We start from the raw sequence: 16,087 nt of genomic DNA, 5'->3' as shown, positions 1-16,087 counted from the left end.
CACAATACAATTGCAAAGTATTTTTTCCTTCCAAGGTCTTTCTTTTCTACAAAGGGGACCTGATTAACAGGAGCTCTTACTGATTCTGAGCTATTATGCAATCCCACTTTCAATTTCTGTTCAGTAGAGACTGGCAGTTGTTTGTTTGAATTTGGGATTTTTTTTCTCTCTATGCCATTCACGCGTATAATAATAGCACATGCATATTATTATATTTCATTTATTCTGCAGAAATGTATGCAGCACATAGTCATTGTTTCCTTTTGGCTGATCAGGATCAGTAGTAATGAACCCTTGTTGTTCCTCTAACTCTCTCTGTCCACAACAAAGCTGATTTGTTTCAGGCATCGCTTCTCTTCGCTTGTTATTTTTCCTTTATTTTACTGCAGGAGTGTTCCTTGAAATTTAACATAAAAGGACAGCTCATAATCTAAGAATGAAAATCGGGTGTCTGGTCATCCACAGATGCCTGATGTTATTGTTTTCTGTACAAAAATAGCAGATTGAAACAGATCTTAATATTCTGCATGGTTCCATCTAAAATAGCACTGCACTACTTAAACAATACAGATCTACTGGTGGAGACATTTGCATGTCTTTTTATTTAAAACAGAAAATAACTTAAAAGAAACTCATTGTTTTTTTTTAAAGCAGGCGATATTCACTCTAATGCGAGACACATGATCTGTTTTGGAAAAGCAATCTGTGACAAATAGTGCAGTTGAGATGTTCAATCTGCACTCTCTCATTATAGTTTTTTTCCTCAACTGATTTCCCCCCTAAAGTGACAGTGAAATAATTGCAAGGAGCTTCTTGCAGCAGCTCAGGGTGTTACTAAAGACTGTGATCTCTACGGCTGTGTTCTCCAGATGGGTCACTCACACACTTGGGACTGAATCCATAGGCTTTCAGTTAGCAGCCCAGATCCTTAATCATCGTGATCACCACACCCCATTTAAAAACAAGAGGCAGTTGTACTGGCTCCGTTTACCTGTAACGCTGCAAGAAAAATGTCTATCTGCTATAATGAGGTGGTTAAGCTGGTTTTGTTTGTCATAAAACTATTACTGGAAAGAGCTGGCAGGCCATCCGAGTTCCCTAAGGACATGTCAAAATGCAAATCATGTTCCCGATTGAAATTCTTTTCTCATTATTCCATGAAAGAGTTTCACAGTTTGTGATAAAAAAAGTCTATTCATTCAGTCCTTCATTTTAATGTGCAATCAAAATCTTATTCTCCTGCAACCTCATGATGTCTTATCTGTACTCATTTTTCTCAAATAAACCATCCAAAACATGTGAGAAGCTTTCAAGTGTTGGGATTTAGGATTAATGCAAAAAAAGACTTGTGAGCCCAGTTTAATTAAAACATGACGTTTTATTAATTAATCTAGCAGGAAAAGCTGCAGAATTGCATCTCTTGATAGCGTTGTGCCCTGACACTGAGAACACATGGGACTGTACGCTCCATCCGCTCGGTTCAGAATGCAGACATGTGATGCACAACAACACGTCAGGGTGAGTTGGAATAGAACATCAGGTTTGCATCATTCAGCCTTTTATTAATCTGCCGCTCCGGGCCTGCTGATATTGGACATATGTTCCTTTCAGCCGAGCGATGTTAAAATTATCATACATCATGTGCTCTCAGATGCACCCTTGTGTTGTGACTTTCGCTCACATATGCTTCATACGCTTTGACATTCATTAAGTCCCATTTACTAAAGCTGAAAAGCTTTTTGCTCTCTGAGTTTTAGCTGTGGAAATGTGCCTAGAATGAATAAAACACACTTAGGACATTGATTTGGTTACACTGTTGTTTGCACTTCAATTTCCCTCACTTAACCCAGGGAGCTATTTCGTTTAAATTGTCTTTTGTCCCCCATCCAGCTGTGTAATGTTTTAAACTGATTATAGGAGATGACTCAGTGGCTGTCTTTAGGACAAATGCAATCTTTTGGTTGGATGGAATTCAATGTGAACTTGCATAATCGCACAGCTTGTATTCAATTGCATGAGAAAAGAACAGAATAATATAGCAGTAGTAGAAAATGAATCATAAATCTTTTATTATGCCCTGCAAATTTGTAAGAATCACTATTGAATCACTTTATTTGGCTTTATTTATTTATTTTAAGTTTTAGCACTTTCATTCAAGTCTTTATCTCACCTTAGCTGTCACCCCCCCCCCCCCCCCTTTTTTTCGCATAGACATAAAATCATTATCCAAACTTAAATGGTTGTAATTCAAGAATGCTTTGGAATATAGACCTATGGTTGGTCTTGTTTTTTTCCAGACATTTTCCAGATTATTGTAGAAGTGTAGAAATTATTAAAAATGAAACAGAAAAAAAGTTATATACGTTTAAGTTTATGAAATTATGCAATGTAAAAATATAATTATTAATATTTTATATAAAATATATATATTACAAAATATATTTTACTCTAAAACTGCAAGAAAATTAAAGCCAAAAATCTGAACAAGTTGTGTTCCAAATTTTAGGTTGATATCTCAAAAAATTAGTTTTCAGCAAGATTTTATTCGGGCGCAGGACCCAACTTTTTCACTAGGTGAACACCAGACTCCATTACTGCCCATATAAGGGCGCCTCCATTTTCATATGTTTATGAGTGATCGGAACCATGTATTTCCCTAATTTTCATACAATTTATGAAGCAGACATCCTATTCATAAGTAGTATGGTTGGTTTGGCGGTATTTTATTTTAATTCAACCTCTAATAAATGCATAAAAAGACCACCTATGTGCGTTATAGCTCGCAGACGCATCACAAATCGAGAATCCATAATATTTTTCTTTATATTTAAATTATTTTCAGACCTTTTTTTCTCATAAAATGGAATTGGTGTTATCTTTTGAACTCTTGTCATGAAAACAAACTGAGGTTTCTACCAATCTTTCATAATTTTTCATGTTTATTGCTATTTCAAAATAAAGGCCTAAATACTCCTAATGAATATGAAATATTCTTGTTGCAAATTGATAAATTACTGCTCCTCTGTAATTTATTTTAGAAAACAGCCACCAAATATGAAAACTAGAGATTTTAAGCTTTCAAATTATATATAGTTTGTCAATATTACTTTAGGTTTTTACTAAGATATTATTGTTTTAAATATATAGTGGAAAACGTCCCACCTGTGGAACGGTGACACTTAAGGTTAACCTAAAATTATTTGTAATATTTTTAAAAATGTACATCAAAAATTGAAAACATTCATATTGATTTAACAGTTATTAATAACAATATCTTAACATCACATCTTTCTCTGTGACAGCCTAGGCTTTTTTTTCAGCCAATCACAAAACTTTCTGCTTCACTGCATTTGATGTATTCAAGTTTGCTGATCTGTCTTTGGAGGGTTGGGTTTGAGAGACGAAGTCTTATTGAGGACGAGGATCTGCAAAAATTAGCAAAGCTGTGATCTCTTACAGCACCTTTAATAGCTCATTAACAGTACTAATTTAAAAAAAAACACATTTACTCTTAATTAGAAATTGAGGACTGCGGCTCAGTGATTTGCTAAAATTTCCATTGCAAAATGGAACCTCAAACTGCTTCACAAGTCTCTTATCAAAACTCTGTGTGAAATAGGAGTCATATTTAAGCGTATGCTATGAAATGTTTATTACAATATCGAGTTTCTTGGCCCACCAACGTATAGGCCTATGATGGATGGATTTCAGGAAGTTAATGTGAATCTAGTTCAGGGACGTGCACAGAGATTTTGGGCGGCAGGTGTAGGCAAGTTAGTTATACTGTTGAACACCTCTAAAATAGCCTACTTTATTTAAATAAATAAATATGTCCTTATTCTGGAATTGGTAATTGGTACGCATGCAGGCATTATGCTGGAATTGGTAAATGAGCAACATCAATGTTGTGCATTATTGACAGAAATTACTATTTCTGTTTACTATAGGCCTACTATTATTATTTAGATGCATAGACTGCAATTACACTTGAAGTAATAATGTTATGAAATTAGTTATGAAGCTATAGAAATATTAAATTATACTTTTCTATATGATTATTTGATATTAAACCTAAACCACCAGAAGTGGCGCCAAGGCGTCTTGGTCTTAATAGGCGAGTCAAAGAATCATTCATTCACTGATTCGCTCAAACCGCCTGATTCATTCATGAACGATTCATTATCGAGTTTCGTTCATAAAATTGAGCACAAAAAGTCATCAGTCATGTACATCACTGTTTTTAAAATGTTAAAACTAATATCAAATTATTGTTTATTCAACTGTTGTATTAAAATGAAAATATACAAATTACATTTGCAATCGTGCTGATATTTGAAAAAACAGCACTTGTGATATTGGGTTACTATATGATATAAACAAACGGAAAATTTATATCTTGAGTTTTCAGGGCATTTTTATTAATTTGGGTGGCGTTTTCAACCCCGCATGATGCTATTTTATCCCAACCTTTTTTGTTTTTTAACCTTTGGCTATTGCCTAGGTGTAGAAATACTAATAGTGTAGCAATAGTGGTTTAATTTGACAGCAGTGAGTGACACAATGCGAAGCTTCTAGTAAACATTATGGTTACCTGGCTGTCACCAATGCGGCTCCGCTCGATTTTCGTGGTGGCTGAAGAGGTGGAAGAACAGGGCCAATGGCTCGTGCGATCTCGCCGAAGCCAAATTTAAATAAAACCTAAAATATAAAATAGGCTACAATTAAAAATGCACTTATGACTTTAAAAAAGTGCACTCATCTAGGCTATTCAGAGACCAAAAGGGCAAGTTGAGCACAACTTGGGGTCTATCTGTGAACAGCACATATGCTATCAAAAGTAGACGAACAAGCCTGACTGTGCCACAAGGAAAGAAAGCAAATAAAGCCTGTCCATAGAATGGACTGTTTGCTAGTGATGAATTTCTCAGGTAGCTACAGACAGGTGAAGATAGGAAATTGGTGTGAAGCTCACTACATCTACTAGCACTGGAAATAAGACTCCCGTGACGCATATGTATTGCAGAACCCAGAAATGTATGACTTACAAATGGGCTACATACAAAACTATCTAACACATGTTTTACCTGTTTACCCACCACATCTGGCAGGAATTCACAGTTCATTTGGCACAGAGAATATAAGTAGTAGTGTCTGTTTGAAAAAACACACTGTCCTTTCTGTCAGAAATGACACAGTATTTTCACCTCCAGAACAATATGCAGATTAAGTGTTTCAATTGGACTTGTCAGAAGTTTTTTCTTGAGGTTTAGAAAGATGATACAAGTCATCAGTGGATTTTCTTCTGACAAACTCCTGAATTTAGATTTTCCTCATTATTGGGAATTTACTTCCATCGTCTGGTTAAAAGATGAACTGCAATAAATTTAAATTTAAATTTACTTTTTTTTTTAATCTCTTTCAGGTGCTTATAATAGTCCTTCTTATTCTGACTGTTTTACTATCAGTTTTTCCTAAACCTTGTTTTTTATTTAAAATATTTATTTTTTAAATTTAAAAAATTTAAATTTACTTTAATCTTTTATGAATATTATAATGTTCATGTTTTCTATTCTTCTGACTATTTACAATCAGTTTCTCTTAAACCTAGCTATTTTTTATTTGATAGATAGACAGACAGACAGACAGATAGCAGCAAAACAAATGAACGGCTATATTTTCTTAGTAAAATGTCGCTTAGTAAAGTAGCTAAATTCGGTTAATTTGTTTGAATTGTACTTGCTTATGTTTGTTATTACATATATCGACAAATGGAAACCAATATGAGCTGTCCGGAAAAAAAAAAAGAGCTGTCCGGAAAAGGAAGAGTGACGTTTTGTGTCACGTGCACAGCTCGAGCTCGTCACATGATCAGCTGGTGACTCCTTCCCCTCTGATGGATGCAGGATTTACAGCCTTCGCCACTTCGAAGGGCTCACAGGAATCCATTTCTCTTCTAAATACAATTATCCAACAGACAATAACATCACAGTAGCTTTAGGTTTATTCGTGGGAGAACCTTTAGAGAGCAAAACTGGCGCTGTTGTTGGAGTGGATGATGAACGGGCACGCAATTTTATACACCGGGGTCACTTTGGCCTTCTGGACGACCATCCTGATTGTCGGTAAGCGCTAATGAGTCCTGCTGACATAAACACATAAATAACACATGCATCTTAATACAATTATCTTTATCTGCTTTATTAGTACGCTTATATATTTATAATCTTTCTCTGTTTCTCATGTTTGTTTAGCTGGAAAGCCATTTTTTTGGCTAGCATCAACTGACGTTAGCTGTCATACCCTAGCACGATTACTTCAAATAATAATTTAAATATACTTTTAATGATATTAAAGGCTGTTGTCATAACATTGGTGTAAACATTTAAAGAGATCTAGTGATAGTACCAACAATTTTAAATGCTGTCATTGAGAATTAGACATAGGCTACACCTGCTCTGATGAGAACGGAAATTATTTTAGCTAGAAAAGTGTTAAAATGTTTGTCTAGTATTTATATTCTGTTCTTCTCCATACATGGGCTAGAATCGCACAGGAACAAAATTCAACATGTAATATGGATTAAAAAAAAAAGAATATAGAAAAAAAAAAGAAGTAGTTCTCTAAGGCAGTTAAACAGGGGTTTATGACCAATTGAGGAAGATGGCTCTCACATGACTGTGAGCTTTCAGACATACACATACCCTGTGATTTAAATGGAAAAAGGCTATCCATATTTTGCGTTTTATTCAGATTATTACACTGATTTTAGTTTTCTTTTTGGTTTAGATGAAAACCATATCACTTTTATACTTTATAAATTTCTTACATACTCTGCTTATTTAAAGGTAACTTAAACACTACTAATCATCTTATTTTTTTCTCCACAAAGGTACTTGCTATACGATTTTTGATCTTGGATTTCGTTTTGATGTAGCATGGTATGTGTTCAGTAAGACAATCCTTGAAACATATAAGCATGTTATTGCTAATCATGCTTTTCTTGTTCACTACAGTAACATTTGTTATATAACTGATATCCACAAAACTCAATGTAAGGCTTTAAGTAAATGAATAAACTTGTGATGTCTTGATAACCTAACCTTTTCTGTCACAGGTTTTTAACGGAGACTTCTCCATTTATGTGGGCTAATCTTGGAATTGGCCTGGCCATCTCTCTGTCTGTTGTTGGAGCTGCATGGTGAGACTGTCCATTTCCTCTTTTTAGTCTGACTGACACAAAAGCAACAATGGGAAATTTTGACATGTTGTAGTACACTTCTCTGTATCCTCTTCTGCAGTGCTTGAAAGAGGTTCATAAAAAAGAAGCATTCGACTCTTTTTATCAGTAGCTCTCTTACCAAAATATGATCTAATGCAAAAGCATACAGCATGCTCCTTTTGTGGTATATATACATATTTAGATATTTGAATGGTGCTAAACAAACAGTCAGTGATATATTTGTATGTGGGAAATGATGTATTTTGTCTTGTGACTCTGCAGGGGGATTTACATCACTGGGTCCAGCATTATTGGTGGCGGAGTCAAAGCCCCTAGAATCAAGACTAAAAATCTGGTCAGGTATATGCAGTGTGCCTAATGTTTTTAAGTTTTTTGTGAAAAGATTCTCCTTTTTTGCTGCCTAATATCCTGATTTAGACACCCCTGGGTACATTAGTTGTCGGGGGAAAAAAAAGGCTAAACTTAAAATTAAGTAAAATTGAGGCAAACGTCTTTAATATGTGTGTGTATATATATATATATATATATATATATATATATATATATATATAATTTTATTTGTATGTGTGTGTGTGTATATATATGTGTGTGTATATAATATATATTATGGCTCACGCCGCTTTTGTCAGATGAGCCTTTTGTTCTTATGATTCCTTCTGTCTTGTAACTCTGTCTTGGGTTTATTTGCTTGCCTTGGCTCACATTTGCACTTAGTGACAGTTAATTGTTTCTTTCTAGCATTATCTTTTGTGAAGCTGTTGCCATTTATGGGATCATCATGGCAATTGTCATTAGCAATTTGGCAGAGGTACGTTAAAACTTATTTAATTTATTTAATTCTTTGAACACATTGGCTTTAGAGTAAATCTTAAGTTCTAGCTTTAGAAAAGAGAAGCAGATGTTTTCCCTGAGCTTTTTACATCATTTGAATTAGCTGAATTACATGTACAGTACGATAGTTGTTCTTAACATTGTTTTTATTTTATTTTGTCATTTAGAACTTCAGTGGCACGACTCCAGAAACTATTGGGGCAAGGAACTACCAAGCAGGTGCATTTTACTTCTAAATCACTTCTCATCTCGAGTGAAATATTTTTATTTGCTTCTTCTGAGCAACCAAATGAATGGATGACACAGTGGTGCTGTTTTTTCAGGTTACTCTATGTTTGGTGCTGGACTCACTGTTGGCTTTTCAAACCTCTTCTGTGGCATCTGTGTTGGCATTGTGGGCAGTGGAGCGGCCCTGGCCGATGCTCAGAATGCCAGCCTCTTTGTTAAGATCCTCATTGTTGAAATTTTCGGCAGTGCCATTGGACTATTTGGAGTGATCGTAGCCATCTTGCAGGCAAGTGATTTTTCTGAAATTACCATGTATGTTTCTTCTCCTGCAATATTTTAATATAGGCTGTTGTGTTCATTGTTCACTAAATAAAGCATAGCTTTAGTTTTTAATGTTCAAGAACTAAACTTTTTAGTAACACTTTACAATACGGTCTCATTTGTTAACATTACTTAATATATTAACCAGTGTGAACTAACAATGAGCAATACATTTATTACTGTATTTATTAATCTTTCTTAATGTTGGTTAATAAAAATACAGTTGTTCATTGTTTGTTCATGTTAATTCAGAGTGCATTAAGATGGAGCTTATAATATGACAAAATTATTTTGAATTTGAATTAATGACAAGTGTAGTCTAACAAAATTTAATATTATGTGGAATGTTAAATGGTTCTGAATTTGATTTCTTTGAAAAATAAAGAAAACAATATGATGCACTGCTTTAGCGCGTCTCGGTCTCCATGAACATCTTTCTGGTGCACACCAAAAATGAACCAAAATACAGAGAGTAGCCTTCTAGGCGCGTCTACTTTTGAAAGCCAACATTTAGATTATTTGACGTTAAATGCATTATAAAGGCCTAAGTCACTTAGTTATTTTGCTAAATCACAGCGTGTTTTATGATAAAAAACAAACGTGACTTTACAGTCCGGAAAATAGTCTACGGTAGGTAATAGCAAATTATTTCACGGACCCCCTGGCACTTAAAAACTGCTGGTCTACACAGTAACCTAGTTGCAATAAACGTGTTAAGTTTCGTAAGCTCCGTGTAACTGCAGCAGCGGAGGACTATTATCAGAATATTAGAAAACTAATATTCAAGCTGTTTTCTTATTTTTCTACTCTTAATATTAAATTAAAAAACGACTGAACGAATGATACATGGATTCTCTTGAACCACCACCATGTTTGCGGCAGAAAACTACTGCAGAGCAGCCAAAATGCTCCGTTTGACTTTTCTGAGATCCTCTACTCTTCCCTGTGGATGACTTGTGACCTACTTTCTGTACGATCTGAATTTTCAGCATTTTGGATTTTAGGAAACTGAATTTGAAATTCCGAATTTCTTGAATCTGACTTGAACTTCGATCTGTATTTTTTTAAACTGGATATTTGCAGTCTTAAGAATTCAGAACAAAAAAATAGCTGTTTGAAAATACATGTCTATAAAAGTCAGCAATAAAAACATTTCAAATGTTCAATATTCGTTTAAAGAAATCAAATTCAGAACTATTTAAAATTCCACATAATATTCAATTTTGTTAATTACACTTGTCAATAATTCAAATTTACACAATTAAAAAAAATCACAATTCAAATAATTTTGTCATATATTATCTCCATACATTAACTAATGTTAATACATGACTTTTGATTTTAATAATGTATTAGTAAATGTTGAAATTAACCTTAAATAAAATGCTGTAGAAGTATTGTTCAGTCTTGTAAACTGGAGTAGTTAACTAATGTAGTTAACTAATGTAACTTTAGTGTCAACTTTTATTTGTAGGGCACAAGTTTAACACAACCGTAGTCGATCCTAAGTGCTTTACAATACAGTAAAAATAAATCTGAATTTAAAAAGAGATTAAAATCAAGGATCAAAATGTATATACATACAAGAATAATGTAGAACACCAGCAATTTAAAATGCATAACACAGCATTACTCGAACACTAGAGAGTAAAAATAAATCTTTAAACTGGATTTAAAAGCATCTAGTGATGGAGAGGCCCTGATGTTCAAAGTTAGACTGTTCCAAAGCTTTGGGGAGACTACAGAGAAAGCTCGATCACCTTTTGATTTCCAACGAGAATGAGGGTCAGATAAAAGTAACTTTTTACAAGATCTCAGTGACCAAGAGGCTGTGTATGGCCTAATAAGATCACAAATATAATCTGGGGCCGAATTGTGCAGTGCCTTGTGAAAAGAATGATCTTAAAGTTGACTAAATTTTATAGGGAACCAATGCAATGAGACAAAGACAGGGGAGATATAATCCCTTTTCTTAGTTCCTGTTTACAATCTGGCTGCTGAATTTTGAACCATCTGAAAATGAGACAGTGTAGATTGAGGGAGTCCAACGCACAGAGAGTTACAGTAATCCGATGGAGAGGAAATTCGTGCATATATCACAATTTCAAAGTCTTTACTAGAAAGAAAGTGTTTAACTTTTGCTTCAAATCTGAGTTGAAAGATGCTACTCTTTACAACTGCATTTACACGCTTGTCAAATTGGAGAAGAGGATCAAAATAGACTCCCAAGTTTTTTGCACAATTGTGTAGGTTGTTACTTCAGGAACCTAACTGTATTTTAATGGAGTTGTTGGTAGCAGCAGGACTAGGGAATACGATTTTATCAATATCAAGGCCACTGACTTTTCCCCTTATCGATCCGATTCTTTAACGATTCTCTTATCGATTCTCTTATTGATTCCTGATAGCGCTGTATGGAAAATAGTCATATGCTTTTTCAGCAAAAACAAAAAAATATTTTTAATTGTTTTGAAGCTTACCCTTGAGTAAGCAAACTACTTTTTATGTAATAAATGGAACCTTATTGTGAAGTGTTACCGATTAGTTATACACCGATTCAGAAGTCTGGTGACTTCAGTGTTGGAAAGATCAGTCGTTTTAACCATTCGTTAAATTAATCGGTTCAAATGAGTCATTAGTTCGCGAATTGGACGTGTCATGCACGTTGTGTGATTATCCCAGCAGTTAGGACATGGACATCCCACAAGATTTGTGTCAACAAAGAAAACATTTCATCACTGGATTTTTTTTCCGTTTATTTAAAGGCTTGTTTTATGTCAGCTGAATTCAGTTCTTTCAGTTAAACATGTGCCCTGTCACAAGCGCAGCAGTTCATCTACATTACTCACCGGTCAAATAAGATTTTGGCGGGACAAAAATTCGCTTTGGTGGGCACCAAAAAAAAATTCAATGCAGGAAAAACCCTGTTATTGCAAACAGGAAACAGCATAATTTGTCTCGTTTATCAAAATAAAGCCAAGTTTTAGATCGTCTTTTCCTCTCCTTGATTACCTTCTCTGCTCAAATCGCTTGGACTCAAAGTGCTATGGTGCCCGATAAAGGACAAAAGGGAAAGTTGTGAGTTCGCGGTCTGTATATTATGGCTGGGACTCAGAGCAGGAGCATCGATAAGAGGAATCGTTAACGTTGAGGACATACAATATCGATGGTTCGTAAAACTTAGAACCGGTTCTCGATTCCCATCCCTAAGCAGGACCCAGTAGAAGCACTTCGGTTTTATTTTAATTTAGTTACAGTGAGTTATGTGTCATCCAGATTTTGACTTCATTAAGGCACGAGAAGAGATGATCTAATGAAAAGTCATTTCCTGGTTTGATTGGAAGATATAGTTGGAGGTTGTCAGTGTAACAATGATAATTTATGTTATGTTTCTGGAATATTGAGCCTAAAGAGGGAGCATATAAAAGGAAAACAAAAGAGGGTTAAGAATAGATCCCTGTGGAACACCACAATGGATAAGCACAGAAGTACAGTAAATGACCTGGTATTTACAGAGAAGGTCCTCCCCTTTAAGTATGAGGCAAACCACTGTAAAGCTAGGCCCTGGACTTCAACAACACACTCAAGTTGTTTCAGAAGAATATTATGATCAAAAGTGTCAAATGCGGCACTCAAATCTAAAAGTATCAGGATAGCAGAAGACTCAGAATCAATGGACAGCAGAATGTCATTTGTAACCTTCAGTAATGCTGACTAAAATGGGTCTAGAATATTAAAAGTATCCAGGTATGAAGTAAACTGTAAGATTGCAACTTATGTTACATTACTTTAGTTACATTTACTTTAGTTAACTAAAGTAGGTAACTAATTTAATCTTATTGTAAAGTATTGCCACTTTTTTTTTTGTTATTAAAAATAAAATTATCTGCAAGATACATAAATGTATTGTAAAACGTTTTAGTCCTGTCCCACTTTAGCAGCAAATCACAAGCCTTGAATTGTTAGCATGACCTTATCATATTTGGTCAATTAATTTCTACTGACAACAAAGAATATTAAAGTATAAGACATTTCAGGTTTTCAATTAAACATTTTGAAATCCATGAGGTGGTACTGTATTTAATTTTAGATTAAATTTTTTTCAATAACATATTTTACTTTGAAAGCAATTAGCCTTTATGAGTGGCCTTTATTCATTAGTAAATAATGAATGAGAGATTTTTACTTTTTTACACAAAGTATTTGTTGTGGCCAGTTATTTCAAACAAGAATTTAAAGTGGATCATGCAGTTCTATGGAACTGGTCTGATTTTTATTTTTATTTATACTGTACCTTTCATGCACAGCTATTATCAAAGCAATGTAGTATTATTGTCATTACACCCATTATTCATAAATCATTTTGACTTGAATTTTATTTTGCTTTAAAAAGAGTAAAATGTGCACTGTCCAATCATGTCAATTGATCTTTATGGCGCTTTTCCATTGCATGGTACGGCTCAGTATGGTTCAGCTCGGCGCGGCACGGTTCGGCTCGCTTCGCTTTTCCACTGGGTGGTACGACTCGGCGCAGCGCGGCACGGCTCGGTTCGCTTTAGCTCGGTTGCTTTTCCACTGCAGTTAGTACCGCTTCAAAGTGGGTGGGATTATGACTGATTGTTATAGTTTATCCCCTCCTCGGCAACCAACAAGAGGAACTTCTGCACTTCTCGTCCACTGACCACGATTCAGCCATTTCTTTTCTGGAAGTTTTTTTTTCGTCAAGCAAGTAGTTTTAATACAGGTGCTACAGCGGTGGCTGTTACTGGCTATTTAAATCTAGCGGGTTTGATGTCTCGCGAATACAATGACGCTATTGACGATTCTGTCTACCAATCAGTATCTGCAGTGTTTTCACGTCACATTTTAGTATCGGTACGGTACGCTTGGAACCTCAACAGAGGTGGTACCATTTAAAGCGAGCCAAAGCGAGCCGTACCGTACCATGCAGTGGAAAAGCGCCACAAGTGAGCCGTACCGAGTCGAGCCGTACTGTACCATGCAGTGGAAAAGCGACAAAGCGTGCCGTACCGAACCGAACCGTACCGTACCATGCAGTGGAAAAGCGCCATTAGTTTCTCTACATTCTTCATGTGAACAAGTCTTTGGTTTACCTAACAGATAAAGTTCTGTCATGAAGCATATTCTTCCCCATCTTGCTTCCTGCAGGATCATCTTTTGAATTATTTCTCATTAATATCCATCTAGCTACTTATGACCACCCTCTGGAAAATGAATATTTTATCACCATTTCCAGTCACACACTGTAAATTGATCTGACATGCATACTTGAATTCAGATTGAGATTATTCAGCCACACAAGAGCAAATCCTATTAAAACTGTCATATCATATGGCTTTTGCAGTTGCAATATGGCCTCTAATCATAAGAAGTTTTTTGATATAATTTTGGTTCAGCCATTCAATATTCAGTCTGTTCAGGAGAATATGTTTTGTGGCCATGAGAATAAATATTATGTCTGTTAACCTAGTTCATTTTTTTTTACCTGTAAAATCATTAACATTGTTTCTCTCTCTGTTTAGACATCGAAAGTAAAAATGGGAGATTAGATGACTACACAACCTACAGATCAAAGACTCTGTGTTGCTGGTGCAAACAGGAGGTGTAAATGCATAGTAAATTATTTAAATGTATTTTCCTTTGTCTGTTTTTAACCATCATTTTCTGAAGATTGAATTATTGTATGTGCACCAATTTGTCTTAAAAGAGTGCATGATGATGTCAAAGGCAGATCTTTGACGACTCACTTAGTTTGGCATCTCATAATACTGAAAATGAAAATATCACTTAATGTTTTTGGCCATTCCTCCATGATGTCATATATCAACATTAGAATTTTTATTTTTAATCAAAAGGTGTTTTATTTATTAAAATAGCCTTATAATATAAACAATGACCCTGCAGACAGAAAAGACTGTCGATAGACCCAATGTTCTGGTCTGTTTTGACACACAGGGTGTTATGTTTGTAATCATCTCAAATTTCAATATATAATTCGTTGTGATTGTTCTGTACAAGAAAAGTGATCAATTGCATTAGTGTGGTTTTTTGTGTTGGATGGCTGTAAATTGTAAAGTATTCCCTTGATCGCTGTATGCAAGAATAATCTTGTATTTGCGTGATGACACCTGGTGTATCCAGTGTGCTTGACCTGATCTCACTCTCATGTGTTGTGTTTTCATGTTGCTACAATGTTGAATTCAAGTAAACAATATCTTTGAGAAAACAGTTATACCAAAACTATGTTAAAAAAGAAAACCAGTCTCCAATTGTATTTCTAACGGTGTGGTCCTTCACTTTGTAGGGCTATCTTCAGTTCAACTGAGTTAAAAAGAAAAGGATATAAAAATCTGAATCGTGTACATATTAAATGCAGCTGTTTATTTTTGTGTGTGAAGCATGAGGGTGTTTGCCATTCTGTATTTCCCTAGTTGTCTTGTGATTTATTATTTCTTTTTGGAAGCAAGAAGTGGTCTATCTCCCCTAGGTCCCTGTCGTTACTGTATAATGCCTACAATCAACGCTGGATGAACGATACTGTATGTAACATCAACTTTGTTGTTCAGTTAATTCTGAAAATGATAGTCCAGGAAGTTCATAGCAGAACAGCACAGCAAACAGCTGTTGAAGGTTGACTTTAATTGGTTATAGACATTAGATTCCATATTTATTTTAACGCAAATAAAAAAACATCCACTTGAAATGTTTTTAAAAGACGTACATTCAGTTTTGCGTCAGCTGAAATATTTAGCAGTACAACAACTCATTTATTTCTCACAGCCTCACTTTCACTCGTGTAAAATGAAATATGGTGTTTTCCCTTTGCTAAGGTTATTGAATTCTGACAGTATACCACTGGTTATAACAATGATCAAACTTGTAAGACCAGTTGACGACTTTTTAGCTATACTTACAGTAGATGCTTTTCTGTCAATGATGTGTTTGTGACTTGGAGGTACATACTGAACCTGATTTTACTTACTGCTGATTGTCCAAAATCAACTTCTGTTGACTGTCTGTTATAATGATCAATTAAACTGCATACTTCATCTGTAAAGCACTATAGACTTGTGAATCACTTTATTCTTGAACTGGATTTGTGGAGTGATGCATTATTTGTATTGTTTTTTTCACCCTCATTCTTTACCTGCAAGTGTTTATTTTAAAACATTCCAACTTCGACCTGGTTGTAATGACTCAGTGGTTCAAGCCACTCCTGGGGATCACACTGCAGAGCTGCTTTAGGTCTCATTACAGTGGGGCTTCCAGGACATGGATTGGCTGTCTGTGCTCTAGTGGTTCAGGAGTTTACCTTTTTTCATTTCTCCTGTTTCAGTGATTGTTAAATATGTTAATGTGGTGATTCCATTGTTTTGATGTGTACAAGTGGATCCTCTAGACTTCATAATTGTCCTCTACGAAATAAAAAAATGTGGAAAAGTTTAA

The 16,087-nt window shown here is 35.0% G+C and overlaps 1 protein-coding gene and 1 long non-coding RNA gene across 3 annotated transcripts; one reads left to right on the top strand and one right to left on the bottom strand.

The window, feature by feature from the left end:
- Positions 1-3,256: 3,256 nt before the first annotated feature.
- On the bottom strand, positions 3,257-5,297 carry LOC143739240 (uncharacterized). The gene is made up of 3 exons (XR_013204160.1): positions 5,085-5,297; positions 4,592-4,698; positions 3,257-3,425 (listed from the first exon to the last, which is right to left on the bottom strand). It is a non-coding gene; the product is annotated as an uncharacterized LOC143739240 (long non-coding RNA).
- Positions 5,298-5,823: 526 nt separating this feature from the next.
- atp6v0b (ATPase H+ transporting V0 subunit b) lies at positions 5,824-16,087 on the top strand. Of its 2 annotated transcripts, XM_077231110.1 has the most exons (8): positions 5,824-6,122; positions 6,890-6,938; positions 7,115-7,198; positions 7,502-7,579; positions 7,979-8,048; positions 8,239-8,290; positions 8,395-8,585; positions 14,164-16,087. In XM_077231110.1, exons 1-8 carry the CDS (start codon positions 6,053-6,055, stop codon positions 14,188-14,190), a joined length of 621 nt encoding a protein of 206 aa, XP_077087225.1. In that variant the 5' UTR covers positions 5,824-6,052; the 3' UTR covers positions 14,191-16,087. The 2 variants fall into 2 exon arrangements, with proteins under 2 accessions (XP_077087225.1, XP_077087216.1); XM_077231101.1 differs by lacking the exon at positions 14,164-16,087 and having other exon boundaries at positions 5,882-6,122; positions 8,395-8,654.

The sequence above is a fragment of the Siphateles boraxobius genome, unplaced genomic scaffold (assembly GCF_051911475.1).
Source record: "Siphateles boraxobius isolate OS27281-9 unplaced genomic scaffold, OSU_SipBor_1 1, whole genome shotgun sequence".
Taxonomy (NCBI): domain Eukaryota; kingdom Metazoa; phylum Chordata; class Actinopteri; order Cypriniformes; family Leuciscidae; genus Siphateles; species Siphateles boraxobius.
This window is presented reverse-complemented; position numbering and strand designations above follow the sequence as displayed.

Coding starts and splice junctions, on each gene's coding strand:
- atp6v0b (XM_077231101.1), top strand. CDS start 6,053: ATGATGAACGGGCACGCAATTTTATACACCGGGGTCACTTTGGCCTTC. Junction 6,939..7,114: donor TTTCGTTTTGATGTAGCATG/GTATGTGTTCAG, acceptor TTTCTGTCACAG/GTTTTTAACGGAGACTTCTC. Junction 8,291..8,394: donor GGCAAGGAACTACCAAGCAG/GTGCATTTTACT, acceptor CTGTTTTTTCAG/GTTACTCTATGTTTGGTGCT.